This window comes from Lepus europaeus, chromosome 16 (assembly GCF_033115175.1).
Source record: "Lepus europaeus isolate LE1 chromosome 16, mLepTim1.pri, whole genome shotgun sequence".
NCBI lineage: Eukaryota > Metazoa > Chordata > Mammalia > Lagomorpha > Leporidae > Lepus > Lepus europaeus.
The window spans coordinates 59948049-59970561 of NC_084842.1; the positions used below are offsets into that span (position 1 = coordinate 59948049).

Here is a 22513-nt window from a genome sequence, read left to right on the forward strand (position 1 = left end):
TCTCAGTCCCTCTTAATGGTCCCTCCTAATGGTCCCTCTTAGGTTTCCACAACCAGAATGGACGGGGGCCAACCATGCCTGCTGGTGACACTGAGGGTGTTGAGCCCTCTTTGGAGGAAGGAGGGGGCCACTGGGAGCCCTTCCAGCTTTTGAAATTCTACCGTATTAGGGTGCTGCTCACAAAGGCAGTGATGCTGAGAAAGGAAACCACAAGGAAATATAAAGGTGCATTTATTCGTGTCCATGCCATCTAAAGCTATTGAGTACAGTAATCAGGACCGGAGAAGGACGGATCAGAACCCAGACCACTGCCACCACAGCGGCACAGGTGCCCCCTGGGCTGCGAGTCTGAGCTCGTGAGGCTGCATGCTGGCAGCCAGTTTCCTCCCTGAGAAGCTCACTCCACGCTCCCTTGTCTCCTCCAGCATCTCCGGTCCCTCTCAGCTAGGGCCTGGACAGCGTCAGGACGGAGCCGCGCCCTCTCCTCCGGGCCTTCAGTCTCCTGTGGGCTGGGGCTGAGCACAGGCCGGGGCCGGAGGCTGCCCCTGCAGCCCCTCCGTGGCCTGCAGCAGGGCGGTGCGCTCCAGCTCCAGCGCCAGCAGGGCCTGCTTCAGCTTGCTCTCGCTGCTCAGCAGCTTCTCCACCGTGGCCTCCAGGCTTTGGATCCTGCTGTTTGCCACCTGAAGGAAGAAAAGGAGAAGTCAGACTGCACCCGCCGGAGGCAGCACGGGAGGGAGCCCATAGGAGCCATGTTTTGGCAGTGATGATCCACAGCTCGCTACCGGTTCCGACAGCATCTCCTCGCCAGCTGTGGCTCCCAGAGAAGCCGGGCATGGAGACGGCGGCATCACGATGCGAGGGCGCGGGAACTCCCAGGCACCGCCGCAGGGGGAGAGCCCTACCCGGCCCAAGAACACTTCAGGGATGGGCTCAGGTGTGCCAGGCCACCGAGCCCTGGGGCTTTTTTTTTTTTTTTTTAGATTTACTTATTTATTTGAAAGGTGAGTTATAGAGAGGCCAAGGATGAGGAGGACAGAGGTTCACTTCCCAAGTAACCTCAATGGCTAGAGCTCGGCTCATCTGAAGCCAGGATCCAGGAGCTTCTTCTGAGTCTCCCACGTGGGTACAGGGGCCCGAGCCCTTGGACTGTCTTCTGCTGCTTTCTCAGGCGCATTAGCAGAGAGCTGGATTGGAAGAGGAGCAGCCGGGACTTGAACCGGCGCCTGTATGGGATGCCAGCACTGCAGGTGGCAGCTTTACCTGCTGTGCCACAGCGCTGGCACTGAGCCCTGGAGCTTTCTGTGTCAGCACAGCCTGGCTGGTTGTGACTAACACATCTATCCACGTGTACGAATTGATTTCAGACTGACAGTCACAACGGCGTGATGGCCCAGGTCAAAACGGCTTGCTAGCTTGAAATTCTCTTGTCCTATGGTAAAAGACAGCACTAGGCCAGGGAACATGGCACCATCTGGCATGGCAATTGTCTCATACAATGCTGGACAAAACAGATTAGAGTTTGGTCTCCAGCTTCTAAAACAAAATCCTTGGGGTTGGGTATTGAGGCACGGCAGGTGAAACCTCTGCTCAGGAAGCCCACATCCCCTATCAGAGTGCCAGCTTGAGTCCGGCTGCTCCACTTCCCATCCAGTTCTCGGCTAATGGGCCTGGGAAGCATCTGTGATGGCCCAAGTACTTGAGTTCCTGCTACTCATGTAGGAGACCCACATGGAGCTCCTGGCTCCTGGCTCCAGCACAGCATGGCTTAGCCCCAGGCACTGGGAGAGTGAACCAGAAAATGGAAGGTCTCTTTCTGTCACTCTTCCAAGTAAACAACTTTTTTTTTTTTTTTTTTTTGTTTTATTTGAAAGAGTGACAGAGAGAGAGGACCCACAGAGACAGAGAATCTTCCATTCATTGGTTCACTCGCCAAAGGGGCTGAGCCAAGCCAAAGGCAGGAGCATGAAACTCCATCTGGGTCTCCCACATGGATGCAGGGGTCCGAGTACACTGCCCTCCAAGGCACATTAGCAGGGAGCTGGATCAGAAGCGGAGCAGCCAGTGCCCAGATGGGGTACCGGCAATGCAAGCAGCTTGACCCGCTGTATCACAATGTCAACCCCAAATAAATAAGTCTTTTTAAAGCGATGAGTATTACCATAAATTTTAGAAAAATTGGGGCCGACATTGTAGCATAATGTGTTAGGCTGCCCCTGCAATGCCAGCATCCCATAGGGGCACAGCGCTGGTTTGAGTCCTGCGCCACTTCTGATCCAGCTCCCTGCTAATGTGTCTGGAAAAGGAGCGGATGTCCAAGGGCCCCTCAACCCAGGTGGGAGACCTGGAAGAAGCTTTTGGCTCCTAGACGTTGCAGACATTTGAGGAGTGAAACAGTGGATGGATTCTCTCTCTCCCTCTCTCTCGCTCTCTCCCTCGCTCCCTCTCTTTCTGTAACTCTTTCAAATAAATAAAATAAACCTTAAAAACTTTTAATAAAATTCTTGTGTTTAACAAGAAAATAAATGGGACTTTGGCATATCTAACTGGCACATGAACAGGACAACACCAGAAAACAGGTTTATTCTGATACTTAGGTCAAAAAAGATTTATGCACAAAAATCGATACTGTATCTACACCTTTCCTTGGATGGACCATTAAGCAAAGTTAAGTTAAGCAAAAAAGTTAAGCAAAAAGGCAGCACGGTTCTCACAGGTGAGATGCATATTCTCATAGAGGACAATGGGAAAGTCTTACCCAGACAGCCACGTGTTCACACACCACGGGCCCAGCCCAAATCACTCATCTCGGTGGTCCCAGCACCGGCACAATGGACTCGGTAACTACTGGTGACGGTGGCAGCCCTCAATGACGTCCCTAGACGTGCACGCCCACATGGTGGAGAGCTGTCTCTTACCGATTGTTGCCCGATGTCTCTCCTGAGGAGTGTGGGTGGCTGAGCAGTCTGCCACAACGCCCTGCCTCCCGGAAGTGGTGGGGCTCACAGGAGCAGCACAAATCAGCTTTCCACCCTCACTGCCGAAAACCCACACAAAGCCCAATAAAACGAGCCTTGAATTTGTGTACCACTGTCTTAATAAGCAACTGCTTCGAATGCAAACAGGTTTGTGGGGAGTGTTTCTGTCATATGATAGGAATGAGTATTTGGGAACTCACTGTTGGCACCAACTCCATTTAAGATGACTGCCTAAGACCATGTCCCCTCGCAGGCCAGACAAGGCTCTCGTCCCCTGGGGTCTAAGCCGAGACCCCGGGGAGAAACTGCATACAGGACAGTGCAATGTTAGGGGGAAAAGAAGTTGGGTTTCGGAGTGTGACTGGCACAGCTGGCGCTGGGGAGGCAAAGCAGGTGTCTAGCAGGGGCCCCAGGAGGAACGCACTCAGACAAGGGCTGGTTTCCCACATCACCGCCAACCTGGGTGGGCAAAGTGGCAACTTCTCCTGGAGAGAAATCGGAAGCTTAGACTGGGCTGGGGCGCTTAGTCTAAGGACAGCCCAGGAACATGGTAAAACATCTATTTTTGGGAAAAAAAAAAGAGTCCATGAGGATGAATCTTTCCTCACAGCAACTCCACACTCTCCATACAACTCCTCACCACTGACAGCGTGGCCACCCGCCTGTGACAGCTCGGAAGTAGGATGAGTGGTTACTTCACAGCATTTGACTGACACAAGAGCCGCACTGCGAGGTGCCTCTTGTCCTCAGGGTAGCAGTCTCCCGGGTGACGATGTGGGTGTGGCCTGCACTGGATCTGGTAAGATCCAGGTCTTGGGACTGCACCACAGTGCTCGTTCCAGCTCACCCCGGGGTGCATGGTCTCCGTAAGCCTGTCTTCTCTACGTTCTCGCCCACGCTTGTCCATGCTAAGATGGAAGTTTCCAGAGGGGAGAATTGTGCCCTTCGTTAATCGGTGATAAATCACAAGGTCAGCTTTGTTTTGTTAGGTAGATTACTGCAATGCATCCCTTCCTAGACCTGGCTGGTTTTGCCCATGGCAGCTAAAGAGCTTGATGGTCTCACCCATTCCTCAGAGCACAGCTGCCAGCATTCAGCTAACAGGGCCACCGCAGCGTCTCCTAAAAGGGTAAGTGCAGAAAGCTCCAGGACCGCCTGACCTGAGCAAATCAAAACCTGCTCTGTAATAAAAAGGACCAATTCTCCTGGGATCCCTTTGATCTCAACGCTAAACAGCTCAGGGCGAGAAAGGTCCTCCGGTCGTGGGAACACGCAGGCTGCTGGAGCCTTTGGTGAGTTAATGAACTACCAGATCCTTGCAGTTCAGGAAGCTGCTTTATAAATATGCTCTACCTGCAATTGTTCAAGGAGGTCAAGGTTCTGTTTGCGTAAGCTGTTGTTGGTTTTCTCTAATTTATCCATTCTTTGGTTGTCACTGAGCGGGGAGGAATCGATGAGCTCTTCTTGAAGCACGTGGTACTCGACTTCATAAGCTTGTAACTGCTTAGCGATGTCCATCTCAAACACCTGCAACACACGGAAAGGTCACCAGGCACCGAGGGAAGATGCCCACCACCTCACACGCGTGCGCGGGACACGCTTGTGCGGGACACGCAGCGAGCGTCCACTCAGCTCCTCCCCTCCGCTTAGCATCACGCCCGGTACAAGAAGTGATAAATAAGGAACTCTTAGCACCGACAAGGCAAAGAAGAGCCTAGAAATAATTCCATGGTAGCAGTTAAGTGTAGGTTTCCTTTTTCAAGATTTATTTTTAACTATATGAAAGGCAGAGTTGGAGGGGGAGGGGGAGGTGGGGGGGGAGAGAAAGAGAATCAATCTTCAATCCGCTGGTTCACTCCCCAAATGGCCACAATGATCGGTGCTGGAACAGGCTGAAGCCAGGAGCCAGGAGCTTCGTACGGTTCTCCCATGTGAGTGGCAGGGCCCAAGCACTTGGACCATCTTCTATTGCTTTCCTAGGCACATTAGCAAGGAGCTGGATTGGAAGTGGAGCAGCTGGGACTTGAATCGGTGTCCATATGGGATAACAGTGTTACAGGCAGAGGCTTTACCCACTACGCCACAGCACCGGGCCCAAGTGTAGGTTTCTGATATTCATCTTCCAAAAGCTAAAGCCTCATTAAAAGTACTTTAAAAAGTTTATTTTTTAGTTCTTATTTCAATACTTCTTCTGTTCTCTGAAAACTCTATCAGATTAACTATGGATTAAAAGGAAGGAAAGAACCACAAAGAGTCTAGCCCTACCCGCACAGTCACCAAGTCAAAGTTTAATTAAGTCACTCGGGTTTTCAGAGCCACAAGAACAGCCAAGTCGTGGAATTGTTTACTACATAACTGTCCTTCGCACAGATCCGCAGACATGAACCAAAACCGGGTCACCCACACAGATGACTGAACACCAAGCAATGCCCAAGTCCTCTTCCCTCCCGTAAGAGTGACAATGATGGAAACCACTCATGTGAAAACAACCGGACAGCACAGGTGACTCAAGCAGATCACGGCTGTGCTTTCTCTCTGGAAGGAAGCCCCAGGGCTCATGGGGCAGGGCTGGAGGCAGGGCCAACAGCCAGGTGCACCTGCCCTCTTTGCTTCCACTGTCTCCAAGGGATAAGCCCCCCAGGCTGGGGCCTCCCAGGTGGGGGCCCCTCGGCAGAGCAGTGAGGCCTGCACAGGTGCTTGGTGGTCCTAGGGATGCAATCACGCTGGGACCATCTAATAAAAACACACATCTGGAGGGAGAAGTGAGATTTCACAAGAGTAGAAACTCTTTCTCTCTCTCTCTCTCTGCTGCAGCTCCTCAAGAAATTCCCATGCTGTTAACAATCAATTCCCCCAGGCCGCCTTGGCACGAGATCCTTACTCCTTCTCAAGTCTCTGTCCTTTCTCACCATTCCCCAAATCCCGGAGAGGAATTTTTCAGCTTCCTGGCTATCAGAAGTCACTCTGGGCCTCAAAGGGGTATTGGGAAAGCAAGATCCACTGAGGCGTTTTCATTTCTTGGACAAGTGCACACCTCCCAGCCCCTGCCCTGCTGGGAGTGGGGAGAGGGGCACTGCCCAGCAGCGGCTGGGTGCTGTGTAAGCCGCTTCCTGAGCACCTGTCCCTCCACAAAGCTGTCAGATGCCTGGACCTCTGCATCTGTCATGCTTCCGTGTCCATCGCAAAGCAATTCCATTTGGGTCATAACCACTGGGGATCTCCTGCCTTCCCAGCACTCTGGCTCTTAGCTTCTCTAAGGTCTTCAGCAAGTTCCAGGATTTTGGTGGTGAAGAAATGTGAATTTTCAGCCGGCGCCATGGTTCACTTGGCTAATCCTCCACCTGTGGCACCGGCACCCCAGGTTCTAGTCCCAGTTGCTCCTCTTCCTGTCCAGCTCTCTGCTGTGGTCCAGGAGGGCACTGGAGGATGGCCCAAGTGCTTGGGTCCCTGCACCTGCATGGGAGACCAGGAGGAAGCACCCGGCTCCTGGCTTCAGATCGGCGCAGTGCCAGCCATAGTGGCCATTAAGGGAGTGAACCAACGGAAGGAAGACCTTTCTCTCTCTCACTGTCTATAACTCTCTGTCTCTCTCACTGTCTAACTCTGCCTGGCAAAAAAAAAAAAAAGTGAATTTTCTCTTCTGCTTGCCAAAGTAGGAATTTCCCATTTCCATATTTTTGATTTTTTTTTCAAAAAGATAAATTATTCATTTAAATTATTGGAGCAATAGAGGTATGTTTTATATATATATATTAATTTTTCTTATTTATTTGAAAGGCAAAGAGAAGAGAAAAAAAAGAGAGAGAAGGGGGACAGATCTTCCATCCACTGGTTAACTCTATTCCCTAAATACCCTCAATAGTCAGGAAAGGGCCAGGCTACAGACAGGAACCCAGAACTCCCTCTGAGTCTCTCCCACATGGTTGGCAGTGGCCCATGACTTGAGCTATCCGCTGCCTCCCAGGGTGCACATCAACAAAAAGTTGGATGGAAAGTGGTAGAGCCGGGACTTGAACCAGGCACTCTGATGAGGGATGTGAGTGTCCCAAGTGGCAGCTTAACCGTCTGCACCACAACACCCACAGCCTGCTTTCTCGCTGTAAAGTAACAATATAAAATTCCCTATCCACTTTTTTCCACTTAGCCTCGTGTCAAAAAGGCTTTTCCATGTCGCTGTTGCAGCTTCACACCCACAACAGTAAACAGCCCAGGGGATTCCACCAGCTCGCCGGCCACAGCGGCTCAACGCCTGCCTCGGTGCTGGGTGACCACTCATTCCGAGTCTTTGTTGTTATCATCAATAACCCTAACAAGAGACTTTCCCCATATCTGGGTTACTTCCTAAGGATTCTTTCCCAGAAGTGGGCTTACTGGGTCAAAGGGTATGGGTGCTTAACTGGCCTGTGACACACACTGCCAAGCTACTTGCTGAGCGGGAACCAGCAGTGTATAATGCTGCTAATGCCACCCTATGGTGCCGCACACAGTAAATGCTTGTTTCTGGAAATCAGGTTTACTGCAGCACGACCCCTTCAGTCATCCCTGTGGCCCCTCTGCATGGCGAGGGCCCAGTGCAGTCACTGCCACACAGACCCCATGGCCCAAGGCGCTCACAGACAGCACGTGGCCTCCCGCGGAGAACCTCTGATCATTGTCATAAAAATGGGGACTGCAATACCACGTCCAGGGCTGTGAAGCAGTCCATGGTGGGAGGAACGCGGGGCTCAGAACAGGTGCCTGAAATAAATCAGGTACACACACACACACACAACTGTCTCTTCCTATGCTGTGTTCATTTCCACTCTCCCAACACCTACAGAGCACCTGGGGCATACCAGGTACACCAGGTTCTCTCAGTAAGTACTTGTTCTCTACAGAAAAGGGGAGGGAGGGGCATTTTTCCTGCAGGGCTCAGTCCCGGGGGGTAAAGTGACCTTGTCCTGGAGCCAGCTGTTCCGGAGCCAGGAGGGGGCGGGCAGCCGGCGTGCACTGCACGCTGCCTCGGCCGGGAGAACCCAGGCTCTCTGGGTCAGCCCCTGCAGCTGCGAGAATAAGTACGTGGCATGCAAGCCCTAAAAGGGGAACAAATGAACGTAAGAGCCGGAAATTAAAGAATCGAAAGGGCAGAGATAAGACATGGAAAAGCAGCACAATTACATGACCCCAGAGACACCTGGTGGTGGCGAGCAGCACTTTGAGGTGAGCTGCGTCTCACAGTCCACTATGCAGCACGGGGCAGGGCAGGGAGTGCGGCTCATTAACCACCATACATCCTCGCGGGACGCGGCCCGTGGCTGAATGAGGTCCCGTGCGTAAGCAGGTTGCCACGGAACCTGGCAAAGAGGAAGGACTCAACCAACCAAAGTGAGAGGAATGCAACAGAAGTAAAATACGAAGACACGGAGCCTGTCAGCTAATGAAAGATCCGTGCAGCACAGAACAGAGCCCCTCTTGTACTGGCTGATGTGGTGTGCCAGAAAACTGCTGAACCCCCGAGATGCAGCTGCAAGTGAAAATCACCGACGTGCATCGGGTGCACCCACTGCACCCACTGCATTCCCCTTGGGACCTCAGAAATCCCCGAAGGAGGATTTTTTACAGAACAGCTTGATCTCACTGTTCGGTTTTCCCTGATTGCTCCGCTTGTATCCTACTTAAAGCAGGTTCTAGGCTGCTGAAAGGCCTGCCTGCCGACTCTGCAGCCGCCAATGAAGAAGTCCCTTCCAGTGCATTCCTAGCCCACAAGCTCCAGTGGTCTCTCAGTGGCCACCTTCCCCTCCGCTCACTGTCAGCAGCAGCAGCAGCAGCAGCAGCAGCAGCAGCAGCAGCAGCGATCATACTGGGAGACTCTTCCTTTTGCAGAATCAAAATCTGCTCTCACTCCCGGCCCGGCCCGTTCACCACCTGGTCTTCTAAATGCACCTCCAATGCCCACTGCAGACAGGGAGGGCTCCACCGTACACAGAGATCAGAGGTGCTGCAACCCAGGAACTGAATTCCGTAAAAATACACATCCTGGACCAACTTCACCGCTACATGCTCCCTACCACAGCTCCTCAGCAAGGACTTATTTTCAGAAAGCTCCATTTAATGCCATTCGTCAGCAAAAATCCAAGCACCAGGGCTGGCGTTGTGGCATAGTGCGTAAAGCTGCCGCCTGTAGTGTCCACATCCCATTTGGTTGCCAGTTTGAGTTGCTTCTCTTCTGATCCAGCTCTCTGCTATGGCCTGGGAAAGCAGCAGAAGATGGCCCAAGTCCTTGGGCCCCTGCACCCACATGGGAGACCCAGAAGAAGCTCCTGGCTCCTGGCTTCGGATCAGCGCAGCTCCAGTCGTTGTGGCCAATTGCAGAGTGAACCAGCGGATAAGGACCTCTCTCTCTTTCTGCCTTTGCCTCTCTGTAACTCTGCCTTTCAAATAAATAAATAAATAAATAAATAAATCTTTTAAAAAAATCACCCATTTCGTGGGAGCCTATACTGTTACAAATGCGTGGCTCTCAGAAGAACTACTGCAGCTGAGCGACTGGACACGGGCACTGTTTCCCCACGGCGCTCACACGCACACCGGGGATGTGTCTGCTCTGTGCAAGGCGCTGTTCAGAGACGGAGTGGCAGGAAAGAGCTCCTGCTCAAACCAAACCTGAGCCTCTGCCTACCAAGGGTCCCGAGAGCGCGCAGGGAGGGGCGGGGCACCTGGACGGAAGCGTACCTGGTTGATGGTCTTCTCCATCTGTACCAAGCCCAGGTTGGGCAGTGTGCTTTTGATGAAGTCGACTATGGTTTCTAGGTTTTCGTGCTGCAGAATCAAGGGCTTGTGGCTTCCCAACAGACTCAGAGCCACTTTAAATATGACCTCTGATCCCTGAAGAAAGATCATGTCTGGGAAAACACAGAAATGCACGAAGTTAAGCCCCACCGGCTTCTGGTGAATTGTCACTCTGTTTTCCTTTCCACACATCACAGAGCGGGAGGACGGGAAACCAACCCCAAGCTGAAAACTTTATTTCCTTTTTAAGAGTCTGATCGTTCAGATAGTGTTGTCAAGACAATATCGCAAATAATAAAAATAACAGATAAACACAACTGCTGCTTCGATTTCTGTCACAGGTTCAGATGAATTTTTTCCTCGCTGGAAATAAATTTAAACATGAACAGAATTAAGTGGAGAAAAAGTTTCTGTGGTAAATGTTTCCAGGAATGTTCTGGATTTTAAAGGGGTTACTGAAACGTGTTTTATAGATCTTTGTAGTTACAGCATTAGAAATTAAGACAGAGTTAAGTGGAAAAGTGCTTCTGTTCTCAAATAAGGAAGTTTAAACATCTCTAAAAACTGCAAACTGTCTACACCAATTGCAAAAGTACATTATTGGGCCGGCGCTGTGGCTCACTAGACTAATCCTCTGCCTGCGGTGCTGGCACACCGGGTTCTAGTCCCGGTCGGGGCGCCAGATTCTGTCCCGGTTGCTTCTCTTCCAGTCCAGCTCTCTGCTGTGGCCCAGGAAGGCAGTGGAGGATGGCCCAAGTGCTTGGGCCCTGCACCCGCATGGGAGACCAGGAGAAGCACCTGGCTCCTAGCTTCGGATCAGCATGGTGCGCCGGCCGCAGAGCACCACCACAGTGGCCATTGGGGGGTGAACCAATGGAAAAAGGAAGACCTTTCTCTTTGTCTCTCTCTCACTGTCCACTCTGCCTGTCAAAAAAAAAAAAAAAAAAAAGTACATTATCAAATACAAACCAACTGGATTTTCATGTAATGATGGAGTTAAAAAACGTTTAAGCCTCTGATGAGATCAAAGAACTCAGTCAAGGTACTTTCTAGTTTTTGCCGTATTTTTTATTTATTTTTTTCTTTTTTCTTAGAGCGGCTGGCAAATGTGAGTGATTCCTGCGCTGGTTTCATATCCTGTACTGGGAGGGAGAGAAGGCGACAGGCAGAGCAGCAAGCCCCGCCCCGCCTCCCCATTCTTTAAGAAGTTGAAGCCACTGGAAAAAGACAGCGAAAGGTTGTGGGCATAAAACGCAGCCATCACAACGAATTACTGGGTGACTGAATCCAGGCAAGATACCCAGTCGCTGAAACATGAATGCACGAAAAAATGCAAACCTAACGATGACAGCATAGGGACAATTAGAGGCAACCGTGGACATTTCTCTCTCCGCTGCACGCTGATGATGGGAGAGACACAATTAAGTTGCAAATGTCTTCAGATCAAAGAAGGCAAAAGCAGGCAAGCAGGAGGACTCCCCAGCAGGACAGAAGCTGACGGCAGAGGCTGGATGCCGCTGGGCAGCAGTCAGCGTGGTTTCTGCAAGGAGAAACGATGGCAGACCGAGGCACCTGCTGGCCAGGTGAGCCCTGGCACAGCTGTGACCCTCACCCACTTTGCTGTGTTGGTGCTGCCTGGAATGCGCTGGGTGGGTATGGGGTTGGGCCCAGCCTGTAACTCTCACAGCTCAAGGCCCACACTCTTTCCACAAACGCCACAGCTGCTGGCGGTTCAGGCGGCCCCCAGCAAACGGGGAAAGCGGGCCTGCCTGGCTTCCTTTTGAGGGGTGAGGGGGGGAGGTAAATTAGAGGACTGGTTGAAGCGTGGACATGCTTCAAGGGCAGTGCCAAGGACGCGTCTTCCTGTGAGATGCCTGCTTTACAAAATACCAGCCTGCCCATGGAAAATGCACCACTACAGAAAATAAAAGGCTCTAAAATAGAGCACTCCAACTAAGATGTATTTTTAAACAGAAACAACACCCCCCAAACAGAAGGATAAACTGCAAGTTTCAGTGGTTTAGAAGGCTTCATTTCCAGCTAAGAGTTGATAGCTGAACAGAAAATACATGAAACTTTTCAGAATAAAAATCCAGATTTTTTTTTTTTTTTTTGACAGGCAGAGTGGACAGTGAGAGAGAGACAGACAGACAGAGAGAAAGGTCTTCCTTTTCTGTTGGTTCACCCCCCAATAGCCGCTCCGGTGGTGCTCTGCGGCCAGCACACTGCGCTGATCCAAAGCCAGGAGCCAGGTGCTTCTCCTGGTCTCCCATGGGGTGCAGGGCCCAAGCACTTGGGCCATCCTCCACTGCCTTCCCGGGCCACAGCAGAGAGCTGGCCTGGAAGAGGAGCAACCAGGACAGAATCCGGCACCCCGACTGGGACTAGAACCCGGTGTGCTGGCGCCGCAGGTGGAGGATTAGTCTAGTGAGCCGCGGTGCCGGCCCAGATCTGTCATTTTTTCATAAGTAGGGAACCCGAGGAGAGGAATTTGCCACCACAGCAATGTTTTCTGAGCTGGGTACCTTTCAGCTCGGAGGGCCAAGCCCGGCACGATCAGATACAGCACCACATCTAAGCTGACTGACATCACTCTGGGGAACCTCTATGAGCAGACTAAGCCACATCAGCGCTCTCTCAAGGTTAACAACTGGGCTCTCTGACTTTTCTCCCTTTAAGGATTTTGGTTTTGACAACCAGATGGAGGATTTCCTATGAAGAGAATGAAAGGAGATTTGGAGCTGTTTGTGTTTTTTAAGGCTCTTTATTGGTATGATTAAAAAAAATAAATAAATAACCACCCGCAGGGCAGAGGTCGGCCCAGTGGTTAAGACACTGGATGGGACAAAGGTCAGAGTGCCCGGGTTAGAGTCCCAGCTCTGTTTCCTTTGAATGCACAGCCTGGGAGGCAGTGGGTGACGGCTCAAGAACTTGGGTCCCCATCACCCATGTGGGAGATTCCTTTGAGTTCCAAGCTCCTGGCTGAGGCCTGGCCTCGCCCTGGCAAGCTTTTGGGAGGTGAACCAGCGGGTGGATGATCTCTCCCAGTCTGTGTCTCTGTCTCTCTGACTTTCAAATAAAGTGAAAAGAAACAAAAATTTAAAAATAAGACAAAAAGTATTTAACCTCGGACGTGACTATTTTTTGGGGGGTGAGGAACTCTGCCTTTAATGAGAGAAAATAAGATGTGCTCTTTCCTAATGCTGTTCACGACACCTTAGGAGCGCTCTTCCCATCTGCTGAGATGGTTCTATCTTCAAGCATTCACTGAGCACTGAAAACATGCCAGGTGCTGTATTAGGCCCTGGGGATTAAGCCAAAGAGAAGGCACAAAGGGGCAACTCCAGAGACACCAGCAAGCAGGGATTTGATGCAGTTATGCCCAGGGTATTCTGAGAGGCAGGAAAACACCCAGGGGCCTTGTGGTGCAGTGGGTAGTGCTGCCACTTGCAGTACCGACATCCCATATGAGTATTGGTTAGTGCCTCATCTGCTCCACTTCCAATCCAGTTCCCTTCTAATGGCCTGGGAAAGAAAAGCAGCTGGGGAGGGCCCCAAGTACTTGGCCCCTGCACCCACATGGGAGACCTGGATGAGGCTCCTGGCTCAGCATGGGTCAATCCCAGGCCATTGTGGGCATTTGGGGAATGAACTTGTGGGTGGAAGATCTCTTTGTTTCTGTAACTCTGCCTTTCAAATAAATAAATACATCTTAAAAAAAAAAAAAAAAAGAAAGGAAGGAAGGAAGGAAGGAAGAAAGAAAAGAAAAGAAAAAAGCATGCAAGGGAAGGGGATTAGAAGAACCCAGAGAATCTCTCCGGGCAGGAAACTAGGGAGTGGTACCAGGAGCAGATGGGAGAGGGAGCAGATGCAGAGAGGCCTGGTCAAGGGCGAGCTCAGGCCCCATGGACCAGGTGTGGGGGCAGCCAGTGGGGAGGTGGGGCCAGAGAGCTGACCGCCGACTGCAGCCAGAGCACAGCGGGATGTGGAAGGTTTTTCTGCCTTGGTTCTAAGCAACTCGGCTCACTGGTAAGGAGCTCACGCTATTAAGACCCAGGCTGGGCAGTGTGACCCCTGCACGGGCTGGTCAGCAGAGAGAGACAGCGCACCGTTCCGGAGGCCACCCGGACCCAGCCAGCAGTCAGCAGCGCTGCTCCACTCCTCACTCTGCCCTGGTGAGGCCCAGGAAGCCTCCGTCCGAGGCTCTCACCACACTGCCCGACCTTGCCTTCCCCGCCTCAAGCATTTGCGTTCTGGGATTTTAGAAACCACCCTGCCGGGGAAAGCGAGCCGTGCCCTGCCATCGAGAGGCAGGGTGCGAAAGTGAACAGCTGAGGTTGGCCCCGAGGCGCCGCAGCCCACTTCCTCTTGACCGACGGGGCTTGCTTTCTGCCTCTGGTCTGTCTTCTCTCCTTTTTTTTTCAAGCAGAGTTTTATCAGGCAGGAAGCAGAGCGGACTCCTCCGCTTTGCACCTGACTCTGCCCGACCAGGCACACAACTGCCATGTCGGCAGCCCCGCTCCCGCGCCGCGGGCCCAGGAACTTCATCTGAGGCTCTCTGTGATCGGAGAGGCCTCTCGCACTGCATCGCTGCCTGTACCGGGGGCGATCCCTCTCCTTCACTCTCTCCTGGGAGGCTGCAACCCTTCAGCCATGGCACCCCCATGCCCCTGGGAGGAACAGGTCGGTGTACACTGGAGGCTGAGACAACCACACCATCAGATGCTGCAAACACTGCCCTCGTGACCAGTGCATCACGGTACCCGAGCAGCCGGGACATTTTCCTGACCACATAAACAATCCTGTTTGGCCGGGCTATTTTCGTCCTGAAGCTTTGCCGAGGTCTTCACTGTGTAACAGGCAGCTTCTGTGCTGTTCGCCAAAGCCTTGCTTTTTATGTTCAGCCTCCTCGCTCATCGGCTGGCAGCACATCCTATAGCCAAACATCCGGAGCCCAACACCACAGCCACCGCCTCCTCCACCGGCAGCAAGCCGGGTGCTATTTCTTCAAGTATTTTTCCCCCCAAAGGCAGATGTGATCAGAGGAGAAAGCACCCTTCCCAGGACCCTGCTGTACCCAGCTAGAGAAACACAGGACGGGACAATTTCTCCTTATGTGACGCAGAGAGAACTGACAGGTGTGCAGCAAAGCGAGATAACCACGTCCAGGCTCATGCATCACTGCGACTACTTCCCCCCTGCCTGCCCACAGTGTATTCTCAATTCCAGGTAACCTGTCAATTGATATATGAGCTATGCTGAGGCCAGCTAAGAATCTTGTACTGATACTGTCATTAGTCAACAAAGGTCCAGTTGTTTTTACGGCTTATCTGGGCTTCAAGGCTTATGGTAAAGTAAGGCGAAGACGACTACGGTGTCTGAATGGCAGACTTCAGAACTTAAAACAAGGCATCTACCATCATGGAGCTAAACAAACACGGGTCTTGCAGTCACCAGTGCTAAATACAGAAATGGATTTTAAAAACCTGCCTTTTCTGCGGAACCACTAAGCTTGTTTGTAAGTACTGAAGGGTAAGGCAGATGGCACAAAAACAACCAGCAGTTTGTGCAAGGTGACGCCCAGTGTTGCCCTGAGATCCCACTTCCTGCCTATAATCCTGGGGACCCTGGGCAGCCAGACAGGAACCTACCGGACATAGCTGTGGGATCCAAGAATTCCGCAGATGACGGATCTTCATGCACAACGTATACAAAACTTCAAGACCCACCACTGCCTGCATCACACGGAGCAAAGACCCTGTTTCTATCAGCATTAGCACTTACTAACACAGTCATCAGAATGAGCTCCATGGTGCTCCCACTTATTCAGCCGGGCAGGCCCTGTGGTGCCCAGCAGTTAAGTTGTTGCTTGGGATGCCCACCTGAGTTCCCTATCATAGGGCTGTTTCGAGTCCCTGCTGCTCCACTTCTGATCCACCTTCCTGCTAAGGGGTTTGGGAGGCAACAGGTGACGGGTCAAGAACTCAGGCCCCAGCCTGCATGGAGTTCCTGGCTCCTGGCTTTGGCCTGGCCCAGTCCTGACTGATGTGGGCATTTGGGAAGTAAACCAGCAGATCTCTCTCTGTCTCTCCCTGTCACTCTCTGACTTTCAAATAAATAAATCTTTACAAAGAAGGGCTGTCATTTCCAGAGAAAGTTTGCTTTTTTTTTTTTTTAAATGCCTTTTAACCACCCATGCAGCAAAGAACAAAGAACCACCCCTGAACTCTGTAGACAGCAGCTTTGGTGGCCCAGGGCAGTGACGACACGGGTGGCTTCGTAGGATTTTCTTCCCAAACCCTTAGCTGGCGGCCCAAGCAGTCAGCAAAACTGCTAACCAATGGCACTGCCTCCCTAGCCTTCAATTTCGCCCTGCACCCTCTACTCCCTGCATCACAGACAGGGTTAAGGAATTAGGAAGAATGCAAGTAAGATGGGCAAATGACTTTTGTTCCACGGTAAGAAAAACTTTTAAAAAATTTGTTGGCAAGAAAGATTAATGCCTGTGGCTCAAGGTCTTAGGGTTTTCTGTTAGTAAAGGGGGCACACAATTTGAGGCCTTTACTTAGTTCTCTCTCTTTTGAAAACTATGGTATAAATCTTCATAAACCTCACCAATAATGTGCCTAACTAGGGGACAGCTCTTATTTTTGCTTTTTAAATATTTATTTATTGTACTTGGAAGGCAGAGAGACAGAGAGTGAGCTCCCATCTGCTGATTTACTCTCCAAATGCCTACAAGAGCAGGGGCTGGGCCAGGTCCAAGCCAAGTGCCTAGAACTCAGTGTGGGTTTCCCACATGGCTGGCAGGGATCCAAGTACTTGAGCCATCACCTGCTGCCTCCCAGGGTGCACATTAGAAGGACACTGGAATCAAAAGCAAGTCAGGAGTCAAACCCAGACATTATTATATGGGATGTAGGGTGTCTCAAGTGGTACTTTAACTGCCATGTCCAATTCCCTCCCTTAGAAATAGTTCTTATTTTTTATTTTAATGATTTTTTTCACATGGGCACAAAATAAGACTCCATTTGAGGAGATGGTTATGTAAAAGGGAGCAGTGAATATTATAAACATAGATTCTTCTAGTAAAGAAAAATGGGAAATTATTTAAAGGCTCTTGTGATACAAGTGAATGGTAATAACAATAATAATAAAGATCTAGCAGGCATGGTGGTGCAGCAGGTGAACCCATTGCCTATATCGAGCATCAGTTCGAATTCCAGCTGCTCTGCTTCTGATCTGGTTCCCTGCTAATGTGCCTGGGAAAGCAGTAGAGGATGACCCAAGTACTTGTATCCATGCTACTCATGAGGGAGACTTGGATAGAATTCCTGGCTCCTGGCTGCAGGCTGGCTCACCCCAGACTATTGCTACCATTTGAGAAATGAACCAGTGGATGGCAAATCTCTTCCTGTTTCTCCTCTCTGTCATTCTGCCTTTCAAATAAATTTTAAAAAGAAAAAAAAAGCAGCAGCAGAGCAGCCGGACTCAAACTGGCACTGTTACCGGATGCTGGCTGTGCAAGGAGCCGCTCAACCTGCTGTGCCACACATGGCCCCTGTCACTTTCATTCTGAAGCAGGGAGAAGCTGTAGGAGAATGAATTCTGCACACAGTATTTCACTGGGTTCCTGCAGCAGGAACCCAGCCCTATTCCTGCTCCTGCAAGGCAGTTTTGAGACTTTGCACACGAATAGCGATTTAACGTTGACAATGTTCTCAAAAAGCAAACCAACAAAACAGGATGGTTTTACCCACCAACAACCTGCGCTCACGGGGCAGCAGTGTGAACAACCAAGGGCAGGGAAGGCGTGGCCAGAGCTGAGGGAGCAGGAAGGCGTGGCCAGAGCTGAGGGCGCAGACAGTCACACAGCGAGCGTCAAGGCCAGAGTGTGGGCAACGGGACTCAGGAGGAAAACGCCTGCGGGGCTCCTTGGCCAACTTCTGACGTCTGCTCTGGGGGTGGCCTTGTCATGGGGGCACCTGATCTAAACCCCACAAGAGGAGGGCACCCAAGGAAGCCCTTCCACTGTTAGAAGTTCAGCAGTCACAAAACCCAGCCCTGGCTGAACTCAGAATATCGGTGGTCCCCCGTTCTGGCACGAGGCGTGGGCCCGCCAGCGAGCAGAGGCATCGCAGGAAGCAACCACCGTGGCTCGTCTGATGCCGAATCCACCAGGAGGTGGGCTCTGCACACACAGGCACAAGTGCTCACCGAAGACTCTGGCGACAAATCCCAGCGGGAACTGCGAGGCGAACACGGTGAGGAACCAGGGGGCGGCGTAGAGGCTGGGCCCGATCTCGTGCTCCTCCAGGTGGTTGTAGAGGTCCCTGTGGTAGTCGTGCAGCAGCCGCGAGAGCTGGTACATCTGGATCTGCAGAGACAGAGGCCCACAGCGCTGAGCAGTCCACGCCTGCCACGGGCACGCACACGCAGCTCCCAGGGGCGGGGAAGCCGTTACAGCTCTAAACACGCTACGTGAAGCCCACAGATCTAAGGTCCTACGTGACCTGGCCGGGCACAGGCCCACATCACCAGTGCTGGGGCTTCTCCGGCCACTCCCTTCTCATTGCTTCCTTGCGCTCCTTGGCTGAGAGGCTGTGCGCATCTGCCTGTGCAAACATCTCGTTAGCTCTCTTACACACACACATTGGTAGCCCACCTCGAGGCCGGAGGCACGAGAAACAAGAAGCCAGCCTCTGCTGACAGCGAGCCAAAGGGGCCAGGATTCCAGAGTCCATGGCCCACGCTCACGGGGCCCCCACGGGACTCGAGAGGTGGGAGCAGTGTGGTTCCCTTAGGTTCACAGCATTTGAGATACGGTTGGGTACCCCTCATGTGAAAACCCCAGGGCACTAATGGGAGGCTCAGAAAGCTTCAGATGGTGGAATATTCCAGATTTTTGGAATAGGGGATGCTCAACCAGTGGAGTTGATGCAAACATCCTAAAATCTGGAAAACTCTGAAATCTGGAACATTTCTGGTCTCAAGTATTTCAGATGAGAGATGCTCAACCTTATATGGGTCCCAGACAAGCGCACTCCAGTTCCAAGCAGCCGCACGATGACTCCCACAGCCCATGGAGGTCCCAGGGAGGCCCAGATCGAGCCTGAAACCATAACCCTGTCAGTGTTAAATGCAGATGGGGAATGCTACGTGGGTCACTGTCCTGCATGCACGAGATGGCTTCCCTCCATGAGCCCTCTGTGCGTGGGGCCCCTACTCAAGGGAGGGGATGCGGGGATTTCAGTCACATGATTCGGAGCTCTCCAACAGAGCGCGGATGCTTCCCAAGGACCCCTGTGAAGGCTCTGAAAGGCCAGAATCCTGCTGGTGTGTGATCATGAACACAGAAATGCGGGCTCCACCGGTTCGGGGCAGCATTTAGGAACATGGCTGTAGCGGGAGCCAGAGCCCTCCTGCCCTGGGACACGTCTGTAGCAGCACGGAACACACTGCTGTGTCTGGTATTCTAATGAGACTCATTCATTCACCAAACATGGTCATTCATCACTCGATGATGGGAATACACTCTGAAGAACACACTGCGAGGCGCTATCATCACTGTGTAACTGCAGGGTGTACTTACAGACTTGAGATGGCCACGGCATCACCAGGAGATGTAACCTAGGGGACCTCCAGCACGGATGTGGTCCCTCGCTGACGGGTGTCATTGTGTGCTGCTGCCCATGCCACCCCAGGACTGTGCTAGAAAAACTGGCCACATAGCTCCAAGGCCAGCCAAGCTCCCTCTCTTTCACAAAACTTATAAGCTAAGGGGTCAATGAGTAACAAAAAAGGTAGTTCCTGGCAGTGAGTCTGCTCCAACAGAGAAATGAGGCAGGATGACGTGGCACAGGGTGCCTGGGGTGGGAGATGGGGGCAGGGCCTCAGGACGGTCAGAGCTCCCCCCAGGCATCAGAGCTGACCCCCAGGGTGGGCAGAGGCTGGTACTAGGAGTCAGCCTGCTTGGCAGATAAAGCAAGGCTATAGGGGGTAAGGCCCCAGAGTCAACAGGCCTTGGCTTCAATTTCAGCCTGGCCACTGTAGGCTGTGTGACCAGACTGATGACATAGCTTCCTGCGACTTAGTTTTCCCAACCACAAACAGAGCCACTGAATGGTGCCTTCCCGTGAGCCATCACGGAGGCAAGCGTCCTGTGCCAGGTGGGGAACAGCGCCTGGCAATGATGGCGATTATGGTGCTAACTGGCGGCGGGAGAGCCCCCAGGATGCACCTGGAGAGGGATCGCAAACATCTCCAGCCTCTGCTCTCATGGAGGACGTAGGCACCGTGGCATACCTGTAAGATGATCATGTCCGGCCGGTACTGCTTCCGCAGGCCCATGTCAAACATCAGAAACTTGAGCATTTTGAATGCCTCTTCCTCACTCATATGGAGGAGCAAGATGCCAGCCACAAAGCTGAGACCCTGGCAGTACCCCACTTCCTGGTCCAGCAGCGAGTAGGCCTTCAGGATGTTGTACAGGGACAGCTGCCCTGCACCGAGCTGGGCAGAGAAGTACGGGTGCGTTGGGAAGGTTCGCCCTGTGAAAAGAACATGTATCTGTGGAAACGATAACAGGAAAGCCAAGCCCACTGAACCAGAAACCCCCATCCCCCAGATGAACGCAATAGAAGTGTCAGAAGCCGGATGGGTACACGGATCAGCCTTCACGCCCCCTCTGCTGTGCACACGGGGCTGCCCAGTCGTTCCTGGCAGCATGTCTGCAGCTAACATCTGCACTCACACAAGCCTGGTGCTGCGGGACCAGTGCTCGGGTGACAAAGAGCAGAGCGGCTGCTGGGCCTGCCTATCTGATTTCAATCTCAAATAAGATGAAAAGTGCCCATCCTCTCAACACCCCCTAGGCTGCTGTGTTGTCCTCGCCCTGCGCCCAAGCTCCGCAGCTGAGCTGTCCCAGGCTCCCACAGGCCTCTCGCCACACGTGCACGTCTGTACTTTGCACAGCACACAGGGCTCTTGGACCGAGTGGCAGCAGCTGGGTGTTTTTGTTGTTGTTTTTCAAATAAACTGTCCACTTACCTTCCAGAAAAGGGTTTATAAAAAGCTCTTGACATTTGGATTACGGCCACAGAAAGCTGACACTCAAATAAGGCTCAAAGACTTGCTCTGTCCAGGAGGTGCTCGTGGCTGACACCTGTCAGTCAAGGCCCTGCCTGGCTTCTGGCAGGTGACTGTGGGACTGGGGGTGGGGGTGTTGTTTCCAGGATACAGAAAGGTGCCTGGTTAGGAGCCAGGTGAGAATCACTACCCGTCAGGTCAGGCAAAGCAGAAGGTGCACCCAGGCCACACGCCCACTATTTGCTGTAACTACAGGGTCTCAGCAGAACGTGAGAAGTACACATTCCAGTGTCCCTCGGCCTCCCAGGGAGCACCCACGCGACACACAGGGGCTCATCTGAGCCGGATTTAACAGGATGGGCAATTCTCCCAGTGACTTTCCTGCTTTCTTGTCTTGCACTCACTTCTTACCTGCTCTGCCTCTACCCCTAACAAATCCTTCCCAAATGAATCCTGAAAACATCACCCCACTGCTGGGCGGCCATCATGAGCTCCCTGTTGCTCCAATTACAAATCCTCCACTCTGTCAGCCCAGAGCTCTGTCCTCTCGCCTCCCCATACACCCTCCCACCTCTATCCTCACCTCCAGGCCTCAACCCAGGCACTGGCAGTAGGGGCTCTGGCTCTCTCAGTCTATCTGGGTTGTGTGCAGAACTGAGTGTGTGTAGGGGGGGTGGGGGTAGGGGTGGCACTGCCTATGTGTTCTCCTGGTCTAGAGCAACAGGTGCAATGGAACAGGAAGGGGAGCCCGACATGGAATTTAATACTTTCTAGCTGCCACAGTTAAAAAAAAAAAAAAAAAAGGACAAGGCAAAATTAATTATAAGGTATTTGCTAAACCCATTATATAAAAAAATAATTACCATTTCAGCTTGTAATCTAGAGAAACAATTTCGAGACACTTGGCATTTCTTTTTCATAGCTAGTCTCTGGAATCTGGTGTATGTATTACACTGGCAGCAGGCACACTGTAATTTGGACCACTGCGTTTCAGATGCTCAACAACCACGTGTGGCTTCCATACTGGATAGCACGCGTGTATCGCTTTCCTTAGGTTCTCAAAACCGTAGAGAATCTCTGTACTCCTTCACCACCCTCCTTCCCAGACCCAGTCCCCCAGCAGATGGAACGCCTCCTCCTTTATGCTCATGCCCCAGCCTCTGCCTGCAATCTACCCTCCCCCTTCCTGGGGGTCCCAAACAGGTGCTGGTGGCAGAAGACACGGCAGGTGTGTGGCATGCAGCAGCACCGGGAAAGGCAGAGCTATCTGGTCTAGTTACTGTAAATTTAAACTGTCCCTGTGATGCTTTCCACTGATCAGACACCTCCCCTCTCACACTAGAGTCTTTCCCTGCAGAAACCTTAGGCCAAATTCTGCAAACACAGAGCCTTTAACGGCAAGCTGGCATCAGGAGGGGGCCCCACAGTGCTATCACAGGGCCCGTCCTCACGCCATCACCAAGCACGGCTCAGGAAAGGTTCCAGGCCATCACACAGAGGCCCCACGGAGCAGGGGACACAGGCCCATGAGGCACGGGCCCTGGGTTCTGCTCCAGAGACCCTCTCTACTCACAGGGCCTGGACACCTCTCTAACCAATCACAATCTTTTTTTTTTTTTTAACCAATCAGAATCTTAAGCATCACCCATTTCACTGATTTAAAAAAATTACAGACGTGTCCC

At 52.1% G+C, this 22513-nt stretch overlaps 1 protein-coding gene across 3 annotated transcripts in view; it reads right to left on the bottom strand.

Moving 5' to 3' along the window:
- Positions 1 to 218: 218 nt before the first annotated feature.
- The window catches only part of TBC1D1 (TBC1 domain family member 1), a 215215-nt gene continuing 192920 nt past the window's right edge, over positions 219 to 22513 (bottom strand). For all 3 annotated transcript variants that reach the window (XM_062212648.1, XM_062212646.1, XM_062212647.1), the window contains 5 exons: positions 20049 to 20293; positions 17961 to 18120; positions 9687 to 9856; positions 4329 to 4502; positions 219 to 680 (listed from right to left, as the gene is read on the bottom strand). In XM_062212648.1, the coding sequence (XP_062068632.1) occupies positions 495 to 680; positions 4329 to 4502; positions 9687 to 9856; positions 17961 to 18120; positions 20049 to 20293 (935 nt within the window). In that variant the 3' untranslated portion in view covers positions 219 to 494. The remainder of the gene's footprint in view (positions 681 to 4328; positions 4503 to 9686; positions 9857 to 17960; positions 18121 to 20048; positions 20294 to 22513) is intronic.